Raw genomic sequence first — 25,010 nt, 5'->3', positions numbered from 1 at the left:
GGAAGCACTTAATAATTTGTACTGAAAAAGGTGACCTTCAGTGTCAGGTGACCTCAGTGGTCTGCCACACATATGGCCCAGCAATATTACTAATGTCTGTTCCTAATGTATTTTTACAATCCTGATCCAGGGCCACTCTCTACAAATTGTTTTGGACAAATGTTGATGTGTGGTGAGATGGCAAAACTGTACAGCACTCGAGCTGTTTGCATGGTCAAAAGCAGTCATGTTGAGGGCAGTGGATGCAGTGGTCAAGAGAGCTGATAGACCCCTCTCTGCTTTCATCAGAGCGAAGCTGGTTAGTCATCAGTATATGTGTGTGTGTGTGTGCGCGCGCTCAGGTTTTAGCCATTGTCAGATCGGCGGAGCCCCCAGCCTTCTCACAGTTGCACTGTAACTTAGAATGCAATGTGAGAGCGGAGTTAGTCACCACGTCCCCAACAGGCATTCGCCCACTTTAGTAATGCTTCTGTCACCACCTGTGTACTGTAAATGGTCCTGTCTCTCATCGCAGCTGCCCACCTCACCTGTTGGTACTGACCTGAGAGACTCATCTCCTTTCTGGACTTTTGGTTGAAGTCAATCAATCTATCTATTTATCCTTCAATCAGTGATATATATTTAAGAATCTCTACATTAAAGTTTTCATGAAGCAGCACGTGAATCATTTGGTTCAGGAGTTTTGAACAGACTGACATAATTCCCCATGCTTTGACACAGAAGTAAATAAACTGTTTGAAGCATAGCCCAGGAACCTAATCTGTGTGCATTAAGTGTCAAATGCCCTGAGTGGAGTGTATAATGCTTAGTCTCTTACTCACTCTCCAGAAGATTTGTCACTTTAAGAAGTAAAAGTTGCTAAGTTTGTCTGTCAGGTAGGCTAACATGGTCAGCATATTAGCAATGTTAGTATTTCTGGCCACCTGTTTGTGGCTAGGATTACTATGTCACAGTATTTAGTCAAGTCTATACTTGACTAAATATAAAGTTGGTATATTTGCACTTCAGGTAGGTTAAAATAGATGCTGTTTCCACATGGTTAGCATTACTTGCCACTGATACACAGAATTTATTATTTATGACTGGATATGGTGGCTCCTCTCAGCCTTGCTTCAAATTTTGCCCAGTGGCCACTTATGGAATTGTCAAAACAAGTCCATTGCCCCTCAAAAAGAAAAGCTTTTTTCCCCCCCATAGACCACCATAATAACATGCATGTCCTTGACGCGACACAACACGACACACAACTGCAGACAAGGTCAATTCCAGCTCGTTCTATTTTAAATTTTCAAGCCAGGAACCTAAAACACAAACACTCAAACAACAAATTACTTGTTGTAAAGTTCAGTGCACAATGAGTAGCAAATAGAGAACAATTTTGTACAAATCAGACAATTTATACACTTTAAATGTTTATAAATGAAATGATTATAGTCTTCCAAATTGTACAAATGCTGAATATATTATAGTTGATCAAAAAAATTGTAAAGACCCATAAATGTATTAACAGACAGATAAGTGACAATTATATTGTTCACCCTTGTTCTCCCTTGATAAACAACAGATAAATAAATAAAAACAAAAAAATACCCATTACATAAATAGTCGAGATTTAAACTTTAAACTTCCTTAATTTCATCATTTGAATCTAATCATCTTAAAAAAAGATTAGTCTTTGGCCCAGGTCTGGAACACTGTCCGATATAAGCCTCTTCACCGGCCAAGGAGAGCTCGGTGAGAAGCAGCTTAATAGATTTAGATGAAAGGAGGGAATCATGGATGCCTCAACCAGCAGAGAGTGAGAGCATCTGCTCAAAGGCCACCTCCCCACGCCCGGATCACCATCTCCAGAAGAACTCGGGCAGGCACAGAGCCTCCATCTCCACAGCTCCACACTAATTCCAGTGCCCCCGCCACACACAGGCTAATTAAGGCCATGCATTTATTTATGACTGAGCTCATTAAACAGCAAAAAAGATGGTCGCCGCTCTGAAAACACATTAGTCCCCGAGGAAACTGCCTGTGAAGTCGCTCCCCTCAGGCTGTTTCAGGTCACAGATTCTGAATCTTTGTGACATATGAAGAAACAGCAAACTATAATGCCTAAAAAAAACCCAAAACAAAACATCAGTTCTGAGGCAATGAAGTGATGGTTCAGGACATTCTTCAGGGTATATCTAATGCTGCTTGAACTGGTCCCATAATTACATGTATAGGTCAATGACCGGGGGATGAATAGAAATTTCACTTTCGGGTCTTATGCTTTACATTTTTGTCTGGAGTATTTGTAAACTCTGCTGTTCTTTACATTCAGGATGTACTGCCTTTAATATACTTTGACGCATGCAACAAAAAGAAACAACGCTTTGGGCTAAAACGGCAATGATTAACAGTCATAAATCAGACGAACACAAAATGCCCCCACCAACATCCCATTGCCCCACCCTCTTTTTTTATGATGCTGTGGTATTTAAGTTAATTTAGGAGTTAGGCAGTCAGAGCTATGAAATCAAAGACAGAGGATATCCTTCAGGTATATTTTCTGTGCCTGGAGTACTAACTCTCTCTCTCTCTCTCCCTCCCTGTGTGTGTGTGTGTGTGTGTGTGTGTGTAAAGGGCATAGACAGAGATCTTACGCAGATCCTTCTCCCTTCCTTGTAATTGCAAAGATAATGCCAAATCACACAGTCCTTTGCTGAGACAACTGGCAACTTGATTTAGTGCTCTTTAATGGCTCCAACTTTAAAGACTCTGAAATTCCTTGTTTCTTCTTGTACTGCTGAGCTACTCATGTGGACTTGAAACAACTGAAAAATAATGTGTTTCATGCTTCCCTCTAGAAAAGAATGAATGAAACTACAAGTTCCCATCACTTTTGTCTTTTATTATTTAATTTAAACAAAAAGTTGCAGGAGTCATAAAAACAACGTGAATCCTGCTGAGATGTTGTCTGGCAGTTTTCCAGTTTAGTTCGCCATCCAGACACTAACTCTAACACCAAACTACCAGCTTCAGGTCTAAATCCACCGTGTAAAGCTACCGTGAGCAAAGTAGCTACTAATAAAGTATCTACAGTGAACAAACTGAGTGCCCATGAAGCTGAAGTACGCTAATTATCTCAAAGAGGAAGTGTCCCGATTTGTGTTTACAGGTGTTGAAAATTCTACCATATATTCCACACATACGTGAAAAAGTTGTGTAAAGCATTTTGTGTCTCCAGAGGGAGCTGTGTGAAATCTGATAAATGTCCTCAAGTAATGTCACTGGAGTCTGTGTTTGCTGGGGCTGAAGACTAAAAGAAAATGAAACCAATATGGGGGTGTGGAGCTAAAAAAGAAGTGAGCTGACCAGACCGTGTCCCACTCCTCATCTCTGCTGCAGGCTACAGGCCGAATAAGCCTTCCTTTTGACAAAAAAGACTAATGCGTGGAATAAAAAAAGATGACATCTCTGGTTCTGCATCAATTTTTATACTTTTTTTTTTTCAAATATTGTGACACTGTCCAGTACAATGCTAAATCAGCAGAGAACCTTCTTACATAACATCATTACAAGTTGAGTCTGTTGTCGAGACATTGGTGTAACACAGGGGATACCGGAGTGGTGGGCCTTCTGAGTTCCAAACTGTTTTAAGAGAGGCCCAGTGAGTGGAAGTGAAAAAATATCCCATTAGTTATTACATTATTTATCAAAAGGATGGATCGGAAAGAATCGTGTAAATGTGTGTGATTTGGTTAAAGAGACAGTCCAGATACAGTATTTTTTCTTTTTCATGTATTTGGTGTAGTCTGAAGTTTTGTCACACAGCAATATTAGGCTGTCTTGACTAAACTGTTGAGTTACTGTGGGATAAAAAGATAATCATGATCCCACAGGCATCTGGGAATTGAGCAAAACTAAGCAAGTGAACTAAGGTGGGTGAGGGCTTACCTTTTTTCAAAAGTTGTCTGAGGGCAGGCCCACAGTCTCAGGCTTAAAAAAGTGCTGATGCAATATATTTTATGTTCACTTGGTAACAGGAAAATTGTAGGCCTCTTTGTTGAGTTGAGAAAAATGATGATATATTAAGTCCTAGGCCTACCATACAGCTTCAGACTCATTTCTGTCCTCTGGTGAGGCTCTCAGTTGTGAAGCAGCATTTGCCATATTTCATATTCAAACTTTTCTGTCCATTTGATAAACAGTAACAAAACAGAGTGCCACAATTTTAACTGAAGGCATTATATTGTTATTGTAATTGAATTTATTTTGTTACTTGGAATTGTAATAATTGTCATTGTCATCAACAATTAACAAAGTGCTGACTACTAAACACCTTCAATAGTCAGTTCATGAAATTCCTTTAAGTTTACATCTGTGCTTATTTTTTTTACAATGCATTTGTGTAAACAGGACTACTGGAATCATCATTATGGTTTGTTTGCGTAGCTGCAGGCACAGAGAGGCTAAAATCAATCCACAGGATACCCACCCTGCGCTTCATTTTAGGATGGCTGATAAACAACAGCATTTGGTGACCTTTTGGTGTTCTTATGGGGGATTTAACCCCCTGCTCAGAGCTGCACCATGCTGGTGGCTCCAGCAGACAGGAGCATGATGTGTGCTGGAACTCAGATGGGACTTTTTTATTTTTTTTTCTGCAGGCATCACAGGGCGCCTGTGCAAAAATGATGACATCAAATGTTGAGGCCCTCTGATTCACTGGACAGTGCGAGACCCTGAGTCTGACGCTGTTTTGGGCTAATCATCCAGTGTCACAGGCAGTGCGTAGGAGTCTTTTGCATGTTTGCGTGTGTGAGACAGAAAAAAAAGTGTGGGGGGGGGCACTCTTCACTGTAGGTCTCCATGTAAGATGCTTTCAACAGCAGGCAAACTGGTTCTGCACTTACTGTGAGAGGAAGCTCTGAGTGTTTGGAGTACTCAGTCCACTTAATGCATTATTATTGTTACTACATTCTTGAGGAGAATGGGGGAAAATGGAACAAGGAATGCTTTTCAAAAGTCAAACCAGTAAAAGGGGAAGACATGTGTGTGTGTGTGTGTGTGTGTGTGTGTGTGTGTGTGTGTGTGTGTGTTGACTATGTCATTCCTTTTGTCCTTTTGTATTAATGCTCATTTTTTTCAGTAATGTCTCATAAAAGCATTCCCACATGTCATGTTTGTGGTGTTCACTCAGGTGAAATAAGCGTTTGTGTTAATAGAGAAAGAGTGGCTTCCATTGCATTTGCGTATTTATTTTTTTCACTGAAAACGATGAAGTGGTTATTTGATTATAAACCCATATAAACGTCTTTGTCCTGTAATAGTTGTGCCTTTTGCCATTATGATATGGAAGTTCTGTGTAAGAAAAAAATAGATATTTTTGCATGTTTATGGATTCACTTATATGTTGGTTATATAGATCTTACAAGAAACGGTACCACATGTTAACAATTTCCACTGAGTAAATGTGGCTTTAAGAAGACAAGAGTCCTGAGGGCAGGAGGTGCCTTGTTTCTCTTGTTGCATTACAAGTGCATTTCCACTGCGAAGGACATCTGAGTGAAAAGTGAGCCTCTTTTCATCAGGAGGTAAGCCTTTTAAAAGTAAAAAGCAAAGCTTTAACGGTGCTTCTTGCGCCAGAGTTCACAGCATACATAATGGAGAGGATAGAGTTACCTGCTACTTTAGGCCAAACATGACTGCCTATAATTGCCTCACTAATATTTGCATGTCCCTCTTAGTGTCATTGAACACCCTGCTAAGTAACTGAGCACCCCAATCCAGGCACTATTTTAAGTTGTTTGCTGATTCTATGGTGGGTTAAAACAAGACAATTATGAACCACATTTCACACCATTATGGTGTTTTAAAGGGCCTCAGGTTTCACTGAAAGCTTGGATTCTGACCTGCTGAATATCATGCTCATAGATGATCTAGACCTGTCTAGATTTAATTTCATAATTTATTGTTTGATATGTAAGAGAGAAAGAGAAGTTACTGAACATGGAAACAGACTGGCAGTCAGTCAACTGTACTTTTTATTTAGTATTGTAATGTTTTGACCTGTATGTATTATAATCTGAGAAAACTATGATGTGGTGATGGGATGCCTCACTGGCCCAAGTTTTGTCAAAACCTGATAAATGGTTTATGAGATACAAATGAACAAAGGAACAGACAACACCCCTTGGACCTAATCAGTGTAATTACAGAAATGTTGGAACGCGATGGTGAGATGCATAATTTTCACAGGTTTTGGCAAAATCTGATCAAGACTGGCCAAGAAAACAGATGGATGGATGAGCGAGTGAAGGAACAAATAAAGAAATGAAATTTGAACGACGGTATGGAGGAAGATCTATTTAAAAAATACAGCAAATGGCTGATACAGCATGTATTTATTTTAGGTACATTTTAGGAAACATAAGATGACATGAAATGAACAGTTAACCACCCAGAAGTTTGCAAGCACACAGCTAACTACTTCACTGCTTTATCAATCTGTAGCTGTTAGCACAACAGTTTTAAAGGCCCTGAAACCTATTCTTCTCTCTCAACATTTTTACAGAGTAGTAGTTTTAATGTTAAACATTTAGTAGATAAATAACAACAACAGGATATTTGTTACAAAATGTGAGCTCACTCTCCTGATGCTAAAAGGTAGAACTGAGCGCAGTTTGTGGTGCCAAGATGCTAATTTGTTCCTGTCTAAATAGTTGTTTTCAGATGGAGGTAGGTTATGATAAGTGGCAGGATCATATATATGATGGCTTGACATTCGATAGAAGCCCTAGTTCATAGTTTTGGAAGTGCTAAGACCTGTGTTACATGAGTTTTCGAGAAAAACACTGCCATACACCCTGAATCTGTCCAGTAAATAAATCTACAAAATGTGTTCAAGTTGTTATCGTGGGGCATCTGGAAGGTGTTATGTGTATTGTAGGCGTGAGGAATCTGGAAGGCATCCATAATCTACTTTTCAGGTGAATCCAGAGATTACCGTATTTAATGCCTTCTTACTTTTGTTTCCAAACTTCATATGACTTAATTGACTAGCAGATCTGCACTATGTGAACAAACCGGTAGAGTGATGCAGTAAACATTGTAATGTAAAGTATACGGTATGACTGTTTAGCAGCTCGTGCCAAAAAAATCTTAAATGCAATATTGTTTTAATGGTGCAAATTTATAGGCTATTACAAGTCTGACTGGAGTCTACAGGGCAATTTAGAGTGTGGATCATGAGTCCAAATAAATAGATCATTATATTATGTTTTGGGCAGATGGTCCAATGCTAGCATGGTTTTTGATACAGTAAACAAAAAGAGAGAAAACTAGTTTGGCAGATTTCTGAATATAATATGCACAGCCTGGCATGCATCCATTAAAAACATTCAATCACACTGAGATTATTGATGATCAAAAACTTGCGGCAGAATGAAGACTTAAACTAATTACAAATAAATACAAGGTGACTAATCATAAGTAATACAGTTGTGGTGCATCAGCAGACTCCCCAGTGAGAGCAGGAAGGCGCTGGAGTTGAAGCAGAGTGATTTCCCTCAGGCAGACATGCCATTTAAGTGTGCTCCATTGTTGTGGGTGAGATCCATTAGCCCTCACCCTGGTTTACCACATCAAAGCACATTCTCACATATGGATTATGTGTAAATAGTTTTGGGGGTTTTTTTTAAATATAATATCAGTGAGTCTGAAACTGAGTGTTTAGATTTGTTCAATTAGTTGATGACGTATTAAAAGTGTGTGAGCTCGTCACATGAGCGCAGCTTATTTATATTTATGTGCATATGTGTGTGTGTTTATGTGTGCATGTGTGTGAGTAAACAGCTTAATGGAACCAAGAGGATTTCATAATGGGACAGGCCAGCGTTCGTGTAGCACGGAATAGTGTTGTTAAGATGTGGATTACTGAGGTCACTTAAAAGCAAAATCAACTTAAAGGATAATTCATTTTTTAAAAATCTGATACTCAAAGGCTTCTTTGGCCTGAGAGTCATTTAATAAGCAGGTGAAAGTGGAATGGTTCTCTGGTTATCACCTCCCAAACACCAACCATGGATGCAGACTGTAACAGGGTTCATAATTCATGCTCAAATCATCCTAAAAGACCTTAAATCAAATGCAGCAGTTAAGCTCAATGAGGATGATGTATTTGAAGCATTTTGCAGTCATCTAAGTATTAATGCTGACAACATTTTTATGGTGTTTACATAGCTATTCCCCCAAATTCCAGTTTTAAGTGGTTCTGACAACCTCCAGCCAAAGCTCCATTTAAATGTCATGTGAAAAAGCAGAATTATCCTGTGAGTGGGTCTCTTTTTTTTTTTTTTTTTTCGGAAATCCGACCATATTGCTTTTGTACATTTACAATAAGATTCCAAGAGTTCACTTTAACAACAGTGCTGTTTACTGTTGTCAAAGCAAAACAATGTTTTTAATTTTTTCCAAACTTCTATCTTAAATGTATTAAATTTAAATAGTTGGTGTTGCTGTTAGCTAAGGTGTTGCGCACGGCCTTTTTCGCATTACAGCATTAGCCTAAAAAAAATCCAACGGGAAACTCTTGTTGAAACATGATCTGAAAAACTTACAAAAACCCATGCAAATTAGAAAGCTCTCTCTGCAACAGCTTGGCCAAAATGCATTTCTGACATGCTTTCTTCCTCCAGAACACCGAGGTGCTCAGATCTCATAAATAAGAACCTATTGTATGTTGACCAATATGTGCCATGAAGATGACATTTCTGATATTTTGGGCAAATATATGTAAAAGCTGCAGACATATCCACAGTAATTCAAAATAAAAAGTCCTCCAACATTGACCACCTGTGAAAATATTACAGGCCTCATATTTCAGCATTTAGGAGGCATCATATTAAGTGTTTGACTAAGAGAGATGCTTTCAGAAACATTAGCATTCAGAACAGCTCTGTTTCGTCTAGCTTTGCAAGGTTTGTGTATAAGTACCATTTTAAAACACAAAAGTCTGTTTTCTCTTTCGGCCCATTTCTCTTCTATGCGAGTTGATTTTTGCATGGAGGTCCTATCCTGTATGGCGGCATTGTTTCAGCGACAGTGGCGGGCACGTGAGGGGCCCAGACTGCACTGATAAGCGCATCAGCCATTACCGGGTTCCTCCTTCAGACCTATTAGGTCTTGCAAGGACTTCAAACACCAATTTGTTCTGCAAATAGCCCATTCAATTTGTGCCTGACAAAGAGAGACACCTCTCTCCCTCTCTGCAGTAATTGAATCTTCAAAGGGACATTTTCCTCCATTTCTGTCAGGTATTAGAGTGATGAATAGCAAACGGTCATTTGAACAGAAGGAGAGGATACATGTTTATCCATTTTCAGTAAGATGCTCGTCATGTGCCTTGATGATTGCGCGGCTGGAAATTGAATGGCAGCCCTGCAGGATTTTCAATAGTAAGACAGACAAGTTCTCCACTAAATATCAGCCTTTTGTATGAAAGACAAATTCCTGGGCACTTGATGAATGGAGTCTTGTAGTAATTATGCAAGTCAGACATAAAGACACCCCTGACATGCTTCACTGGTAAAAACACACGACTCAAGATATTAGTACAATGCTTAGTATGTGAAGTAGAATTCTCAGCAACAACAAAACCTAGAAACAACATATTTTTGTTTAGCAAATCAACACCCTAAGGGCAGATTCTGAATCTTTACAATAAATTTAAGGAGGCTTTTAAATCTTCAATATTTTTATTAATTAAATACACCATACTGGAGCAAATGTCTCGGAAAATATCACAAATAAATTTCTCTTTCATTCAGCATTTATATGTTGGTGATGGTCTCTACATTACTGACTATGAGCAAATTTCTTCTGTTTTCCATGGTTTCAGGGTTGGAGGGGAGGAGGGAGGACTGGAGCTGAGGGTCAGATGTACTGTAGCCACACCTGGACAACGACATTTACATGCATACTGTACATACATGGTAGATTTACAAATACACCAAGAAAGTGTTCATGATTTGTTTTCCACAAAAATCCACAGTTTTGAAATCCCCTTCACATATATATATATATATATATATATACACACACACACACACACACACACATACATACACACATATATATACATATATATGTGTGCGTGTGTGTATATATCACTGAAGAAAAAAAAACAAAAGAAGCAAAAGCAACATATTCCCCTTTGACAACACTTAAAATATATAAAGTGGAAAAGTGGAAACACCATGTTGTTGGGAATTGAGGACAGAAAAGAAAGAGGAAAAATGAAAAGGTCCCAGTTTTCCCCCCAAATGTCTTTAAACAAATATGCAGATTTGAAAAGTCTGCATCTCTTTAACCTCATTAGTCTTTTTCTCTTTCCCTCACTTCAGTCAGTACATCCTCTTGAATGTTATTTAATTTTCTCTATCCTGGGAGTCCCCTTGGATTCTCATCCGTCTCCTTTTTTTTTTTTTTAATTCCAAGGTCACGAAGTCCTCAGCGTCCCGATTCAGGTGCGTTAAGTGCAAGAATCCACCCATATTTGGGGGAAAGCCAAGGTTGAAGGCTGAGAGTTGGGCATGAGTTGCAGGAAAAAATGTCAAGTTACTGGTAAGATGGGTCGAGGATTCCTTTCGGGTAGAGGGCCTGGGAGCACAGCTAAAAGGCTGGGGGTGGGGGTGGGGGGCTGCTGATCCACGCGGTCTCAGGTGACAATGAGTAAGGGCTAAAATGAAGGCACACATCCTGCTTCCTGCGTGGCTCCTGCCTAACACACCTGAATAGTGAGAGATGAAAGATAAAGCATTTTAAAAATCTGGGCTGCCATTATTAGTTTACAAAATGCCATAAATGTTTCACCCTGATAAATCAACCTTCCAGCAGCTCCAGTGTTTAATTTATTGATCAGCCAGGCTTTGAAAACCATCTGGTGTCCCATTTACTTTGCATTAACTTAAAAGTGCATCCATGAAGTGATTCTCTTTGGTATAATTAGAACCATGCTCCAACATAACTGCAGGAGGTGTTCAGTCCTGTGAAACAGAAAAATGTTTTTTTCCTTTATGATTCTAAGGGTGATTTACTTTTCCCTTCATCCCCCAAATCACTAGGAGGGCTTCAGTCTATTAGCAATTGCAAACTCCTACTTGGGGGCTAATTAAAGTGACTGACGCTGGGAGGGTCTCACTCCCCTGGGTCAAAGCAGCTCCGTATGAGAGAGGTAATTTGTTTGTTTTGAACAAAGACTTTGGGAAGAAGCTGGGAAGAAAGCTTAATAACTGAGCATCAAATGTTTTGTGCCATGAACGGACAACACCAATTATGTCATGGCAAAATCGCGCATAACCAAAACAATGGTCAGCATATAACCCAGTGTTTCTGCTCAGGCACTGACTGATTCATCCTTTCTGTGTTTCTTTATTCTCCCTGTGTTGTGCTGTTGAGGATACATGAGGTATATTGATTTTGAAAGCTCTTATCCTTCTGAACGTCTGTGCTATTTGCGGCCGACCAAATTCTGTTTGAGCAAAAGAAATGAGAATGTTTGTGTGATGAAGTGCTTCAGCAGCAGGATAATTCTCCTTATTTCACTCGTGGAGATAACAAAAGCATCCTGAGACTGTTGCCACTGAGGGATGTGTCTCTGTTTATTTAATAATTCTCTCTGCTATAATTAAAGCGCCAGGGCCAATATTCAGATTGCATTTTAGCATCAATAATTCAGCAGTTTTCACTACAATTGATGTTAGCGCATAAATAAACAATGAGGCCTCATATTTACTACACCAGCCATGCTGTAAGAGACATTGAGGGTGGGAGTAAGGACTTAAACAGACATTTAAAATTAAGCTAGATAATGCAACGGCTTTCAATTTAAATGTGAGGAGCTCTAAGAGCTCTAAGAGCTGATTTGTAGAAGTGACAAGCCCTTAAAAGGCCTGTGACGTGGAGGGGAGGGGGGTGAGAGGGGGGGCTTAATGGAGTTCTACCACTCCTCTACTCACAAAACCACTCAAGGTGAAATGCATGCTCCCAACAATATAATTCCTCTTTCAGTCAGAGTCAGACACAGTCCAAACACCTCCCATATCTCTCTGTGTGCTGTGTGTGCAGACAAGGTATCAATAAAGCTCCTTGTTGTGGGGCAAAAATGATGATATCTCCTACGGAGAGAATGAAGCTATCCTGAAGAATGAAGTTATCCTTCGTATATGATTAGGCCTTCTGTTTTGCTTTCACTGGAGGCATCAAGATCAAATCAGAGAAAGCCATGATGACAGCTTTCATGATATACTGGCTGCTGGAGCTTGCTGTCTGTGTTCAACCTCGGGCCCTGGATACATATTTTTGGCCTTGGAGTGATAACTTAGCCCAGGTGATCCCAGTCTTGTTGATACAGCACTCAAAAGCTGTTTTAAGCTCTCCGTATTAATGGCAGCAAGCCTCATTTTTCGGCAGAATTGGAAGTCTGGCTCGGGACAGCAAATAAATTCAAGATGAGTCAAATATGTATGTGCTCATAACAAACCGAGTGTGAGGACAGTGATACAAAAACAAAATCATTTTCACATGTTTTCTGCTGACGGTTAATACAGATTTTCTGTGTCCTCCAACAAGAATGATGGAAAAATCCATTGGCTGTCTAAAAATAAAATTTATCTCTGCTCTGTAAGATTTAATATCCACTGCATGCCCTGCAGTGATGCTGAATCGACGACATCAATATAAACAGAGTGAAAAATGTTGGTGTGAAAATTACAGATGTTTTTCTTTTCCTGCTAATGACTCCAACTGACTGATGACAAGTTTTACTGACTTGTACTTTACTTTGAAGTTATCAGCCTTATGTCACTTAAATGATTCCAGAGAGAGCTAAGCACTCTCCACCATCAGAGAGCCCTCCCCATCATGTTTCACTGATGCAGAGAGAAGGGCGGCTGGTGGTCTTACCTTCTGATCGGACAGTAGTGGGTTCGTCTGCAGTGAACTCAAATGGCCGTTGATGAGTGCTGTGGGTCTGTCGTGTTCGCAGAACAGGCTGCCGTTGATGTAGTGGAACCGATCCCCGGGGACGAGTCGGTTCCGGCAGGTGGAACATGTGAAACACTGTGTGTGGGGGGGGGGGGGCAGAGACAAAAGTGATCGCAAACAGGCCCGAGGAACACAAGGCAGCACGCAAATCTATTATGTAATAACACCTTGGAGCAAACACACAGGCTTGTCAATGCAGACATATACACACACACCTGCACAACTGTGTGTGTGCAGGTGTCAGGGGCAGTTTAAAGAGGAAAATACTGCTACAGCTAATTAACAGCAATTTAGGCCTTTTATTGACTGACAGTTGAATGGTTAGGTCTATAACCGGTCAGAAAATGATCAAATGTCTTGTTTGTCCAACAAAAATATCCAACACATATAATTTACTATCACATACGACATCGATAATGTCTTCATGTAGGGATCAAATAATGTGGATTTTTTCAGGGCTTTAATGATACTGAGACCAATAAGTAATATTTGATATACATTCAATAAACATTTGCAGTAAAAATAAAAATCTTGGTGTCAAACCTATCAATTACTTTGCTGATTCAGATTATTCAGTGTTGATAGGTTATTACCCGTGATGTGTAACCAATCAGATAGCCTTGTGGGTGGGACATGGAGTGAGAACACAGAATGGTGACTACAGACAACAGGCCGCCGCACTGGAGCCAGTCTACAGCTACTTTGATGACAGCACTTTGATTGTGATACTATGCAAGTACAACTTTATTTATCCCAGGAAGGGCTGCTGAATGCAGCAGCTTGCCACCCAAATCAACAGATATACACATGCTAAGTAGGAATTGGAAAACAAAACATACTGTTAATCACAAAGACTATGCCCTTAGAAAGCGTGCGCTGCATTCTTACTTTATCCCGACAGTGCTCCATAGAGGAAACTCGAGTTTACCTTGAGATGGTACACGTTGCCCTGTGCCCTCATCACCAGTTCACTGGCTGGAATGGACTGACCACAAGCGCTGCAAGCTCCACTGTTTCCAAATAATCTGAGAGACGGGAAGAGGGAGAAGGGCAGTCGTTACTATTGAAACCTCTGTATGAATCTGCATAGATTTATCTTAGTGTAATGCACTGTAACATCCACACTTTTTGTCTGCTGAGTGTCTGACTGACTGAGAACTACATTCAACGCTAACGTCACTATTCCCCAGCTCCATTTCTAACTTGAAGGGAAAACATACAAGAGGAGAAAAAGAGGAGAGAAACAGAAAATCATCACGATATTGACAGAAAAATGAATCCCCCAGCACTCTAGCACTGAAAACGCATATTACTTTTGGTGCACATTTTTTTGCAACCTAATAATAACCTGGAACATAAGCAATCAGCACCTAAGAGGATTTGATTGTACATCCAGGCGGAGACATAGTGCTTTTGCCATTAGGACTCCTGTGAATGCTCTGTCAGTGCCGTGTTTCCATTAGAAACCCGTAGCTACTCGGGTTGATATATAATGTGCATGGGTTAACCTTTTCAATCATGGTGTCAACACTTTAGATTTGCTTCTGCTCATCTCTTTCGTCCCTAACCTTCTCTCTCTCTCTCTCTCTCTCTCTCTGCCTCTTGATAATGAAATGCTTGCTCCAGCTTCCCTTCTATCTTCCTTCTGAGTCCACAATTTAGATTACTTCATCTCGGTGAGCAGCAAACTGAATGAAATTTCGATTTGAGCAGAAAGTAATTTACTGGGATCTGGACCCATTTGTCATCATATCTCACCGGGTGTTTGCTCTATCACTGCACTTTTCCTAAGCAATCAAATAAGACCACGGCATCTGACATGCTCCGGAGAGGAGGGGAGAGAGGGATGGAAGGAGAAAGGGATAGGGGGGAGTGGTTAACATTGGTGTGTGTGCATCAGATAAAGCTGTTTGGCTTAAAATTTAGAAAGAGGAAAGAAAAAAAGAATGTTGTAAGAAATACATTTTTGTTCTGCTCAGACATTCTTGATGACTATTTTACAAAAAGGATTTAACAAATTCACGCTGAGACGGAGCGAGGGAATAAATGCTTCTAGCATCCCAACCATAACCCAAGCAGTTGTTAGATATATTGACGAACAAACAAGCCAGAGCTCTTTGCAAAGGGACACAGAAATGGCTTTCAATAAGACAGCCTAGGCAGAAGCAAATTTTGTCTTGGCATCATTTGGAAAGGCTCCATCAAAACTCCATTTCAGAAACTAATTAACTGGAGACTGTCGTCACAACACTGCCAATTCTCTGCTTTCACTGGGACAAACATGGTAGTGGAAATGAACATATAGGCCCTGCTTTAAGACTCTTATGTTCCTGCTGTGTGTGCAAAAGCAAGACTAAACTTCTCTCACAAAGACATTTCTGCATATCAAAAACTTTGCTCAAAATTAGAAGGCATCATCATGTTCGCGTCGAATTTATTCCTCCAGGAGTGTCAATGCGTTTGAGAGGTGCCGAAACAAAGACAACAGGACGTTTTCACCAGAGCCTTTTATATTTCACCACAGTGTGGAACTCCACTAGGTTAATTATTTTACCAGGGGATAGCTCTTGATAGTGTTTGATTTAAGGAGTCAAAGCCTTTAGGTGCTCAATTAAGTTGCTATATCAGTGTGAACTTGGGCACTAATGGCCTCCTCTGCCAGAGACCTACAGCGCTGAGGTGAAGTAGACACCCCAGGTCAGTATAATTAAGGCCAAGGGACTCTTTAATTGCAGTGACACATCTGGTTTCAGCTTCTTTCCTCCTAACAAAATCTGTGCCATGTTTCTGTAGGATGGTTTTATCTTGATTCATCTGTTTTCTTCCCCCACGGATCTGACTTTGCTACGACCAACGTGTCTGATTAAATTAAATAACAAAGAGAAAAACACATTTGGAGCTGTCTGTTGCCTATACAGGCAACGACTATTGGATTTCATTTCAGCAATGACTGCCAGGTGAAATATAGCATGGCTTGCTGCTGGGCTGTCTGGTAAATGCAGACCTCATTCACCAAGGCCTTTGAGTAGGGTAAAATTACCCCACAACAATGATTTCTGCAACACAGTCCATTAAAAATGCTTCTCTACATCAGCAGCCAAAGCACCTTAAAAGCACTAGGCCATATTGATACTGAAGCGGGGCTTTGCATAATGGCAAGAGCTGCATTAGAGAAAAAGGGTGGAGGGGCCAGGGACGGGGTGGGGTGGGGAGATTGTGAGGATGAGGGAGGGCGCACATGGATCTGTGTTGTGTTCGTGCGTGTGTTTTGGGAAGAGGGGGATGGGGAGGTGTGTGTGTAAGGGTGGAGGGTGGGTGGTGGTGGTGGTGGCGGTGGGGGATCAGCCAAATTACACTTGGTTAATTCAGAGTAACAGATCTGGCCCCAAGTGAATTGAAGGCCTTGAATTAATTCTGTTATGACAAATCAAGATAAACGTTTCCCCTAAATTGCATGCGATTTAATTAATTTCTGAGATCCCAGTTTTTTCCTGGCCTAATAGTTCACATTCTCTTGTGCTGTCATAGTGCTTGAGTGGGCAGACTTCAAAGTGATATTAAATAACCAACCATTAGATTTACCTCACACGTTCTATTGGAAAAGTGCCATTTAATTACCTAGGCTTATTCAATTAAGGGGACAGCATTCTCCCTGAATCCAGCAGCCACAAGTAAATTAATTCTCCCTCTACTAGCAGCCCACAAAAATAATATCACCTCCAGCTTAAAACAACATGATCCCCACAGCAAATGCAACTTTGGCTTAAAGTTTGACATTAAAGCTTTTGGAGTGGCAGTGGTGCATGAAAAACAAGGATGGCGCTTGTCCAATGATGTCTGTGAATATTCCTACTTGACTGACGGGAGATGAGTATCATCCCAGGCCAGACATACACCCACAATAGCTGTGATGTGATGCCTTTTCATATGAGCTGTATTAATACAAGTTTGGAGCTTAAAATCTATGTCGTATGGGCAGTTCAGCAGTTTATTACAAAAGTGAGGCTGCCCCTTTAAGATGAGAAGAAAAAAAAAAAACAACAGCAAATGGCCTTCGCAATAATCCCCCTTCTCTATCTGTCTTTCTCTCTTGCTCTCTCTCAAAAGCCAATTTGGTTAATTAAATGTTTTGTTTGCAGTGTGGCTCTCATTCATTTCGGACACGTCATTGGGAGCTGATACAAGCCAGGGACCAGATCTCATTAGATAAAACCCATCAGGACTAAAGGAAATGGAGGGGGACTATAATTAAAGCATTTAATTGTGTAGACTCACTGTCAGATGTTTTTTTTCCCTGCTCCTATCTTTATCTCTACAGAGATCTCACGGTTCCATAATATGCGTTTTAGCTCTTCCACCAAGCATGCTCTTCATTACAAGTGGAAAGGTTTATCCACATTTTCCTCCCCTTCCAATTTTAATTATGTTATAGTCCCATCATGAATGAAGTACCCCATTGACTTCCTCATCTTTTTCATGAGGTGGGTGTGAGAGCGCATAGGCACATTTTAGATTCTAAATTATGCGTGCAGATTTAATAGCAGTGTTGCATGTTGACATTGACTGTAGTGCAGGTCCATTTTTTTTAGATTATTAACGCAAAAGAAATGTACTGTATCCAAACTTAGATACAATCGTTCGCTTGTATTTAAACTTCCAAAAACAGAAACATTCAACTGGAAAAAATGTCTTGAATATGAAAGCAATCAAATGTGTTAGAAAATAATAGTCAAAACAGATGAAAAGTCAGCACGGTTCTCGTGCTCAAGGGTGATTCAAGAAAGTTATTTGAACTTTCAGTAAACTGCACCTTGTGCCGTCACGTCAGACTGCTCTGCAGTAGCAGAGTGAGAGTGTCATCAATAAGCTCTGCTTGGGTGTCTGGCACACCTACTAGAATATTTAAAAAGGCTCTATTTGCTAATTAAATTGTACTTTTCTGTTATATAAGAAAAACAACAAAAAAAAGAAATTATAATCTGTGCCCAACACAAACACTGTACACGTGTCATGCAGAGCAGACATAAATCTTACAAGACAAATTTTCTGTCCTTCAGTTGACCATGAACAACAAACAGGACCGACATGCAGATGGCCTGCAGGAAAACTCTTCTGCTTTGTGCTCTGTCAACATGCCAGCGTGTTTGACCTCCTTCAGGGTAGACGGGGGAGGCTTCAACCAGGAGACTTTAATGAACGCTGATGATGTTAGTACAATTTGAGACACATGTTCCGCAGAAATACATCCAATCTTACTGATCATTGCATGACCAGCAAAGATCTCCGTTAATTCAGTTTCAAAGGCCCGTTTTTGTCTGTTTCTAACTTGATTTATTATCCTCTCTTAATATATTCCAGGACTTTTTAAAGTTATCTGGTTTCTGAGAAACACAATTTTCTTTGTTTTCTTTAAAAATTCGTGTAAGATGTGAAATGAATTACCTAACTTACTGTAACAAGAGAAGAGCCATTACTTCACATAACCTGTGGTAATAACGATCAATGACAAGCACCTGAAAATTAGTACTCTATTATTATTATTCTAAATAACAGCATGCGTCACAAAGTCTCACCTGATGTAATCGTTTCTGCAGAGGATCATGCCGCTTTTTGTGTAGCATGATGTGCCGATTTCACCCAGCTGGGCCTGGCAGCAGGAGCACTTGAGGCATCGGCTGTGCCAATAGCTGTCCATGGTGTAAAGGAGGAAGCGGTCTGCAATTTTGCCCCCGCAGCCTGCACACCGCTTCCAGGACAGAGAACCCGTGCCCACCGCTGGTGGCTGGCTGCTGCCTCCTGGATTCACCATTGTCCCTACAAACACACACAGAAGAGTCGAAGCTAACAGTCCGTTGGTTGTCACACCCAGAACGTTCTTGTTCATACTTTTACCATGCATGTACGGTTTTGTATGCAGTCGCGTCAGGACCAGGCCAAGGTCACGGGGCTTGGATCCCAATACAGCACAGTCTTGAAATAATGTATATCACACCCCAAAAGTGAATTTATGAATTACCCTATTTAAAATTCCAGCTCCTTGAAAATCTTGTTGCATCACTGTGGTCTTGAAGCAGCTGCAGACTGCAACTCGTACCAAAGCATAATAGCTGGTCTCATAAAAGGAACAGTTCTGTGTCCTGTTCTGTTACAAGAGAGCCACGAGTCATTTAGTGAACTAATCTGCCCTTGATCTCTGTCTCATCCCCATGCTGTTGCTTCATTGGATCTCTCATGATGAATGTCTGTTAGCTGATAACACCGGGAGCCAAGCGAACTATTATGCAGCATGGGCTTTTGTTGAGCTGTCCTAAGAAATTCTAAATAGCACAATACTTCACCACACAGTTCCTCACTCTATTGCAGTTTGAATAGATGGAAGGTGGTGACTACTGCAAAACACAAAGGAATACTGTATGAAAAGGCTGAAACAGAAATGACTTCAAACTGACATGTGAAACAGTTTGGTTTCTTGGCTCTGTGTTTACCAACACTTGGTGCTTGCTTGGCCTTTGACCTGAGCGATGAATATGTTCTTTCTTGAACTAAAACCCAACATTTAACAGTACTTTAACAGGACATGATATACCACATACCTGCTGTAATGATACTAAGTGTCCTAATCTAATGCACTGCAGGCATTTTCACCCACAAAATTAACGTGGGTTCTTTCAAATGTAATCCTCTCCAATTTGGTCAGGCAGACTTCGTGGATAAAGCCAAATCTTTGTTGAAAGGCAGGTAGGCTAATTAGAGTTGGGGCGTAGGGTGGTGGAGGTGGTGTGGAGTACACACAGAAAAGCATTCAGTAAGCCCATTAGCGATGGCTCTTAGGGACAAACCACAGCGTACCTTAGTGCTGATTAAATCTAAAAGGAGATGAATCAAAAGGCCGACCTGAAAGTGACTCCCTAGATAAACAAGACGGACCATCGTCAAGTTTCATTCAGAGAGGAGTTTCTTTTTTTTCCGCTGAGGGATGGAGGGGACAGGAGGGGAAGGGGAAGAGGAGGGGGGCGGCTTTTAACTTAAATGGGCTAACTCAAGTAATTACACGGGCAGGCAATTTGGGCGCAGAGACCAAGTCATGGAAATAGAGGGAGGGGGTGATAAAACCATATCAGTCAGCCATGTGCTAAAAGGTCCTGTCCGGTGACTGATGCTTTTTAATGGAAAATGAAACAAATGTAACATCACGATGTTGTTATTGCGGGATAAATGCATTAGTAGGGGATAAGAAGGAGGGGGAAAATGTCGCAAGAATAACACAGACTATCATATATCACCGCTAGCGTTCTTAAAAGAAAGACATACCAGAGAGACACAATTACAAGCGACGGGGCTAGTTCATAGTGTAACCTGCCCACAATTAGAATAAATAAAACAGACATTTTAACGAGTCACCATACAACATAGCTATAATATCAGCAAACACCCACCTCGTTTGTCTCTTTTAAGGGTAATGGCTGTAAAGTTAATGACTTGACGCGTTGGTAGGTAAACACGTAGGCTACAACAGTCCCAAAAAGTGCAGGTAAAATGCGGACACACTATCGCGCGCGGTCGGCCTCCAGCTCCGCGCGACAGCGAACCTCAGTGACGACTTGAGCTTGAGATATTGACTGGCAACAAGCGGAGGACCGAGCAAATGGAGTTATCAGATAGTATTTCCACTGGACGGTTCCCGTTTTACTGTTGCTGCTTTAGTGCTATTTTTTTCGCTGGAACAAAAGGAGTCCATTGCAAGAAGTGAATACGAGTCTACGCATGCCGTAATTTCCTCTGAGCGAGAAGGGTTCTGGCAAAAGAAACGGAAAAGAAATAACGAGGCTGGCAGAGGGGATACTGACTGTCCTCCGGTCTGCTCTCTGGATCCCGTTAGCTGCTTGTTCTACATGTGTCGCTGACAGGAAGAAACCTCCAGTAAAAACCCCCTTTAAGCGTGTGACGAAGGTGCCGTCGCAGCCAATCATGTTGCAGTCCATTTAAGAGGAATAACAAATCCAGCCAATCAGAGGGAGGTCAGATTAACTTGGACACGCATAGACGGATGGAAACGGAGGAGTGGATAGATGAACCACAGAGGTGCGACAGAAACAGCGAAGAGAAGAGTGTCAAATGTATACACTCTTACAAACATTTTGCAGGGACGAGGTTTCAAAACATCAAAACGTTTGTAATGAGTTTATTCGAAGTGTGTATCCAGTTTAATTAGCCTACTTTCAACAATAAATTGTATGATTTATTACCCACTCTAATCTTGTGATAATAATCACAAAGGGCGTGATTTGCTGTAATATAAACATCATAAAACAGGTGGGTCTCCTTTTTGAGTATTTTCATATAGGAACAGACTAGTTTTTTTTTCGTACTAGCGGCATGGCAACATCCAGTGAACTGCATTCATCTCACGTCTGAGTTTAATTAGTTGACATTCAATAACTACTTAGTTTACCGAGGGTGACTCCAACCTCTGGGAAATATCATGGCCTAATAGCTGCGAAGTGGCGCCATCGTCTGTCACTGAAGATAATCGCAGCAAGGCCTGCTGTCGTTTACAACCTCATTAAGCCTTAGGTCATTGATTTCAACACCTATTAAGGGTAATCTGCATGACCTCGATTTGGCTGAAATCCTTTAATTCATTCAGTCTTACAGGTTTACTTTTTCGCCATCATGTGAGACTTCAAAGACACGATAAATTGAAAGTGATTGCAACACCTTTTAATAAAAATAATGTGGTGTTGACATGTTTTCTGACATGATGTTGAAAGAGAAGGAAACTCCTCCTCTTCTGTATTCAGCTTATACCAAAATAAAAGCCGAAGTGCTGCAGTGTAGCAGTCCAAAACTGTTCTGCAACAAACAAGTGATGTGTTGTTAAGACTTAAAAAGTGTTCCTATTGGAGGAAAGTTGCCTTAGAGAAAAGTTGTTTGAGATTCACTGGGTTGAGTGGTTTTACATGACAAAACAGCTTCATTATAAGATGCCCCTGGCTTCATTAGAAAGACATCAGATGTATAAAGATGATCTTTTTCTTGACTTTAATTGTGTAATTATTCTTGCAGCTCCAAAGAGATTGTGCTGCATCAAGCTGATTTCCCTTTGGCAAAGCCAATGCTACTCCACCTTGGTTTGAGCCACGTTCTCTTGACACTCTCATCAAGCTTCTCACTCACTAGAACAAAAAACCACAGAAGATGGCAAAGAATATCTTTTCCACCAAGGAATGATTAATTGATATAAATGATTAAAACAGTGGGAAATTATGAAATGAATTTGAAAAGGGGCCTCACAGGAAAAGCTTTGTTTGTTCCGGGCCTATTTTAATGAGCTTTTCATAACTGGGCAAGAGAAATTACTCTGCGTGTTCTTTTTGTGAAGCTCTTTTGCAAAATAATTATGGCTAGTTGAAGTGTGTGTGTGTGTGTGTTTGTGGTGGGATTTGGTGTGTGTGTTTGGGGGGGGGGTCAGGGAGCTTTAAGGGGGAGAGGGTTTGGATATGGGGAGGGGGTTCCCTCAGAAATTGATCATCTTTTTTCTCCACTGAGATCTTCCAGTCCTATTTCAGTTTCCTGGCAGCTGCATTATGAAGCAGACCAGATTAAAAAAAAACACACTGACACACAACAATATGGCGGAACACTATTTTAATGTTTAAACAGGAACAAGGGACCGTCAGATGTGGCTCACAGTGTTGATACTCCCCACAGGGGTGATCTCACCAAGATGAAAAGGAGACTATGGTGCTTCATAATGAAGTTGCTTGTCCTGTGGGAAAAAGCAGAGTGCCACATTCAACACAGTGGTTAACTTCAGATTGGGATTCACTCTCTTATATTCTATTAACATGAGAGTGAACCATAAAGAGGTCCATTTCAGTCTGCAAGTTTACACACCACAGGCAATCCTCTGACTAAACAATATGCAGATCTCCATAACTTTCTCTCACACTCATTTTTTAAGATCATATTGGTTTGTTTACCACAGTAATGTGTGGCCTTGCCCTGTCTTTGTGATACAGCGTCATACTTGCTTTACTGTGTGTGTGCGTGTGTGTCTGTGTGTGCACGCTGTCTTTTCGAGAGAATGATATTCACTTAGCTGAGCCAACTGATGGGGGAAGATTAGAATACAGATTATCTACAGATAGAGAGTGACTGAACGGAGGATGGCAGACTCGGCAGAAAGATCTCCAAATGAAATCTTCTAAGTAACTGGCAACTCACCTAAAAACACATTAGGAATATTTCAACATTTTTGAAAACCTACCTATTCGCTTTCTAGTCTACAGCTAGATGAGAAGATTGATACCACTCTTCTGTTACTTAAATATGAAGCTAAACCCAACCACCAGTTAGCATAGATTAGCATACAAAGTGAACACAGAGAAAGAGAGAAGGTGGAATCTGGTTTGATATCAATTTCATACCTGTGAGTTGTTAACTGGAGTCAGGACTTTATTAGCCTGGCTTAGCATTAACAGCTGACAGGAAACAAGGAAACAGAAACAAAGTTGACCTAGCTCTCTCTGGTATTGATGATTATCTTGTTTGTTTAATCCATACAAAAGCCAAAGTAAAAAAAAATTGAACATTTTAAGGGTTTATGATTGTGATGATTATGATTATGCAGATTATGTACAGTGTTATTTCTTGGCCCTCCAGAGCTTTAGAGGTGCTGGTAGCTGCATTTTGCTAACTTTTTTCTAATGTTTTCCAACCTTAATTGCTAAGCTAAGCTAGCCATCTGGTGGCAGTAGATCTTCACAATTGCTCTGCAGACATGACAATGGTATCAATTTCTACCTAACTCTGGATAATTCAAAACATCAAACAATTTGCTCAATCATTCCTCAGCATTCAGACAACTTAAATTATGACAGTTTTTATATTAAAGTCTGGCAGTAAATTCGATAACAAAAAATTAACAGACAAAAGAAAAAAAGAAACAAAAGTTTCTTGGATGCTATGAGGTTCATGGTTTGGGGAGACTACAGTCATGCAATGTGTCAAAATGGCATGAAAACAGGCACATTCACAATGACTTAATTAGTGTAATCAAACCCTTCAATCTGAGTTCATGGCTGTGCTGTTTTGTCTTGTGGTATGTTCTCTGTACTCCTTCCATTTTCCCATGTGGTTCCAGCTTGACTTGGGTCACGAAACACTGAAACAGCCAGAAGGGTTTTGCTCAATATTCCCCTCTCAAAAAATGCCTCATTTATTTTTTGGTATTGATCTTGTTCATTTATTGCTTGAAATTAAACAGAGAACAAGTAAGCTTAAATAAACCCTATGATATACAGTGGGAATTTATTGAATTGTTTGTTGATTTCTATTTACCTCAAAGTCTGTGCTCGTAGTCCTTGATTTTACCAGCTGCAGCCAGTGCAACATCTCTGTAAATGCATCAGAACAAGTACAGCTGTCTGACAATCTATGTGGTTCCCTGTATTGGACATACTGGTACATTTATTTGCTTTCTTCCAGAGATTAAAATAAGAAGATTGATATTAAGTTCATATCTGTGCATTAAATGGAGCTGAAGTCATGACATCTCTATCATACTGTATTTTAGCATAAAGACTAGAAACACAGGGAAACCTAGCTAGGTCTGCTCAATGTGACAACAAAAACTTATAACAGCTATAAAATATTTTTCTATATTAAATTGGATGAATTAAGTAAGTGAGTAAGCGTAATGTTAAAATTGTCCACCGTAGTGATGGACACAGACATAACTGTTTGTGTCCTGATAGGCTACCAAAGTTCCACTCAGCTCTACAGAGCATTTTAGCATCTTTTAGTATCAGCTCATTGTTTTGGCTTGCAACTTAACTGGTTTGCCTCAGTCTCACCATTCTCATTGGCGCAGTTTGCCACAGTAGGCAACTGTTTTTAAACAACACCATCAAAATATCTATGTTAAATCAACTGCAAACTCGTTTCATCTCATCACCCTCTGCTTATCCGAATCCGGTTTGCGGGGG

The 25,010-nt window shown here is 40.4% G+C and overlaps 2 protein-coding genes across 2 annotated transcripts in view; one reads left to right on the top strand and one right to left on the bottom strand.

Annotated features, from left to right (window-relative positions):
- LOC124060757 overlaps window positions 1-25,010 on the top strand; it is a 193,125-nt gene that overhangs the window by 149,746 nt on the left and 18,369 nt on the right. The gene's annotated exons all lie outside the window — the stretch shown is intronic.
- Window positions 9,713-20,938, bottom strand: lmo4b (LIM domain only 4b). Its single transcript, XM_046392046.1, has 5 exons — window positions 20,457-20,938; window positions 18,594-18,834; window positions 13,949-14,045; window positions 12,940-13,095; window positions 9,713-10,765 (listed from the first exon to the last, which is right to left on the bottom strand). The coding sequence occupies exons 2-5, from the start codon at window positions 18,827-18,829 to the stop codon at window positions 10,757-10,759; spliced, it is 498 nt and encodes a 165-aa protein (XP_046248002.1). The 5' UTR covers window positions 18,830-18,834; window positions 20,457-20,938; the 3' UTR covers window positions 9,713-10,756.

Source organism: Scatophagus argus, chromosome 6 (genome assembly GCF_020382885.2).
Source record: "Scatophagus argus isolate fScaArg1 chromosome 6, fScaArg1.pri, whole genome shotgun sequence".
Classification (NCBI taxonomy): Eukaryota; Metazoa; Chordata; class Actinopteri; family Scatophagidae; genus Scatophagus; species Scatophagus argus.
Note: the sequence above shows the minus strand (reverse complement) of the source record. Positions and strands in the feature narration are given on the sequence as shown.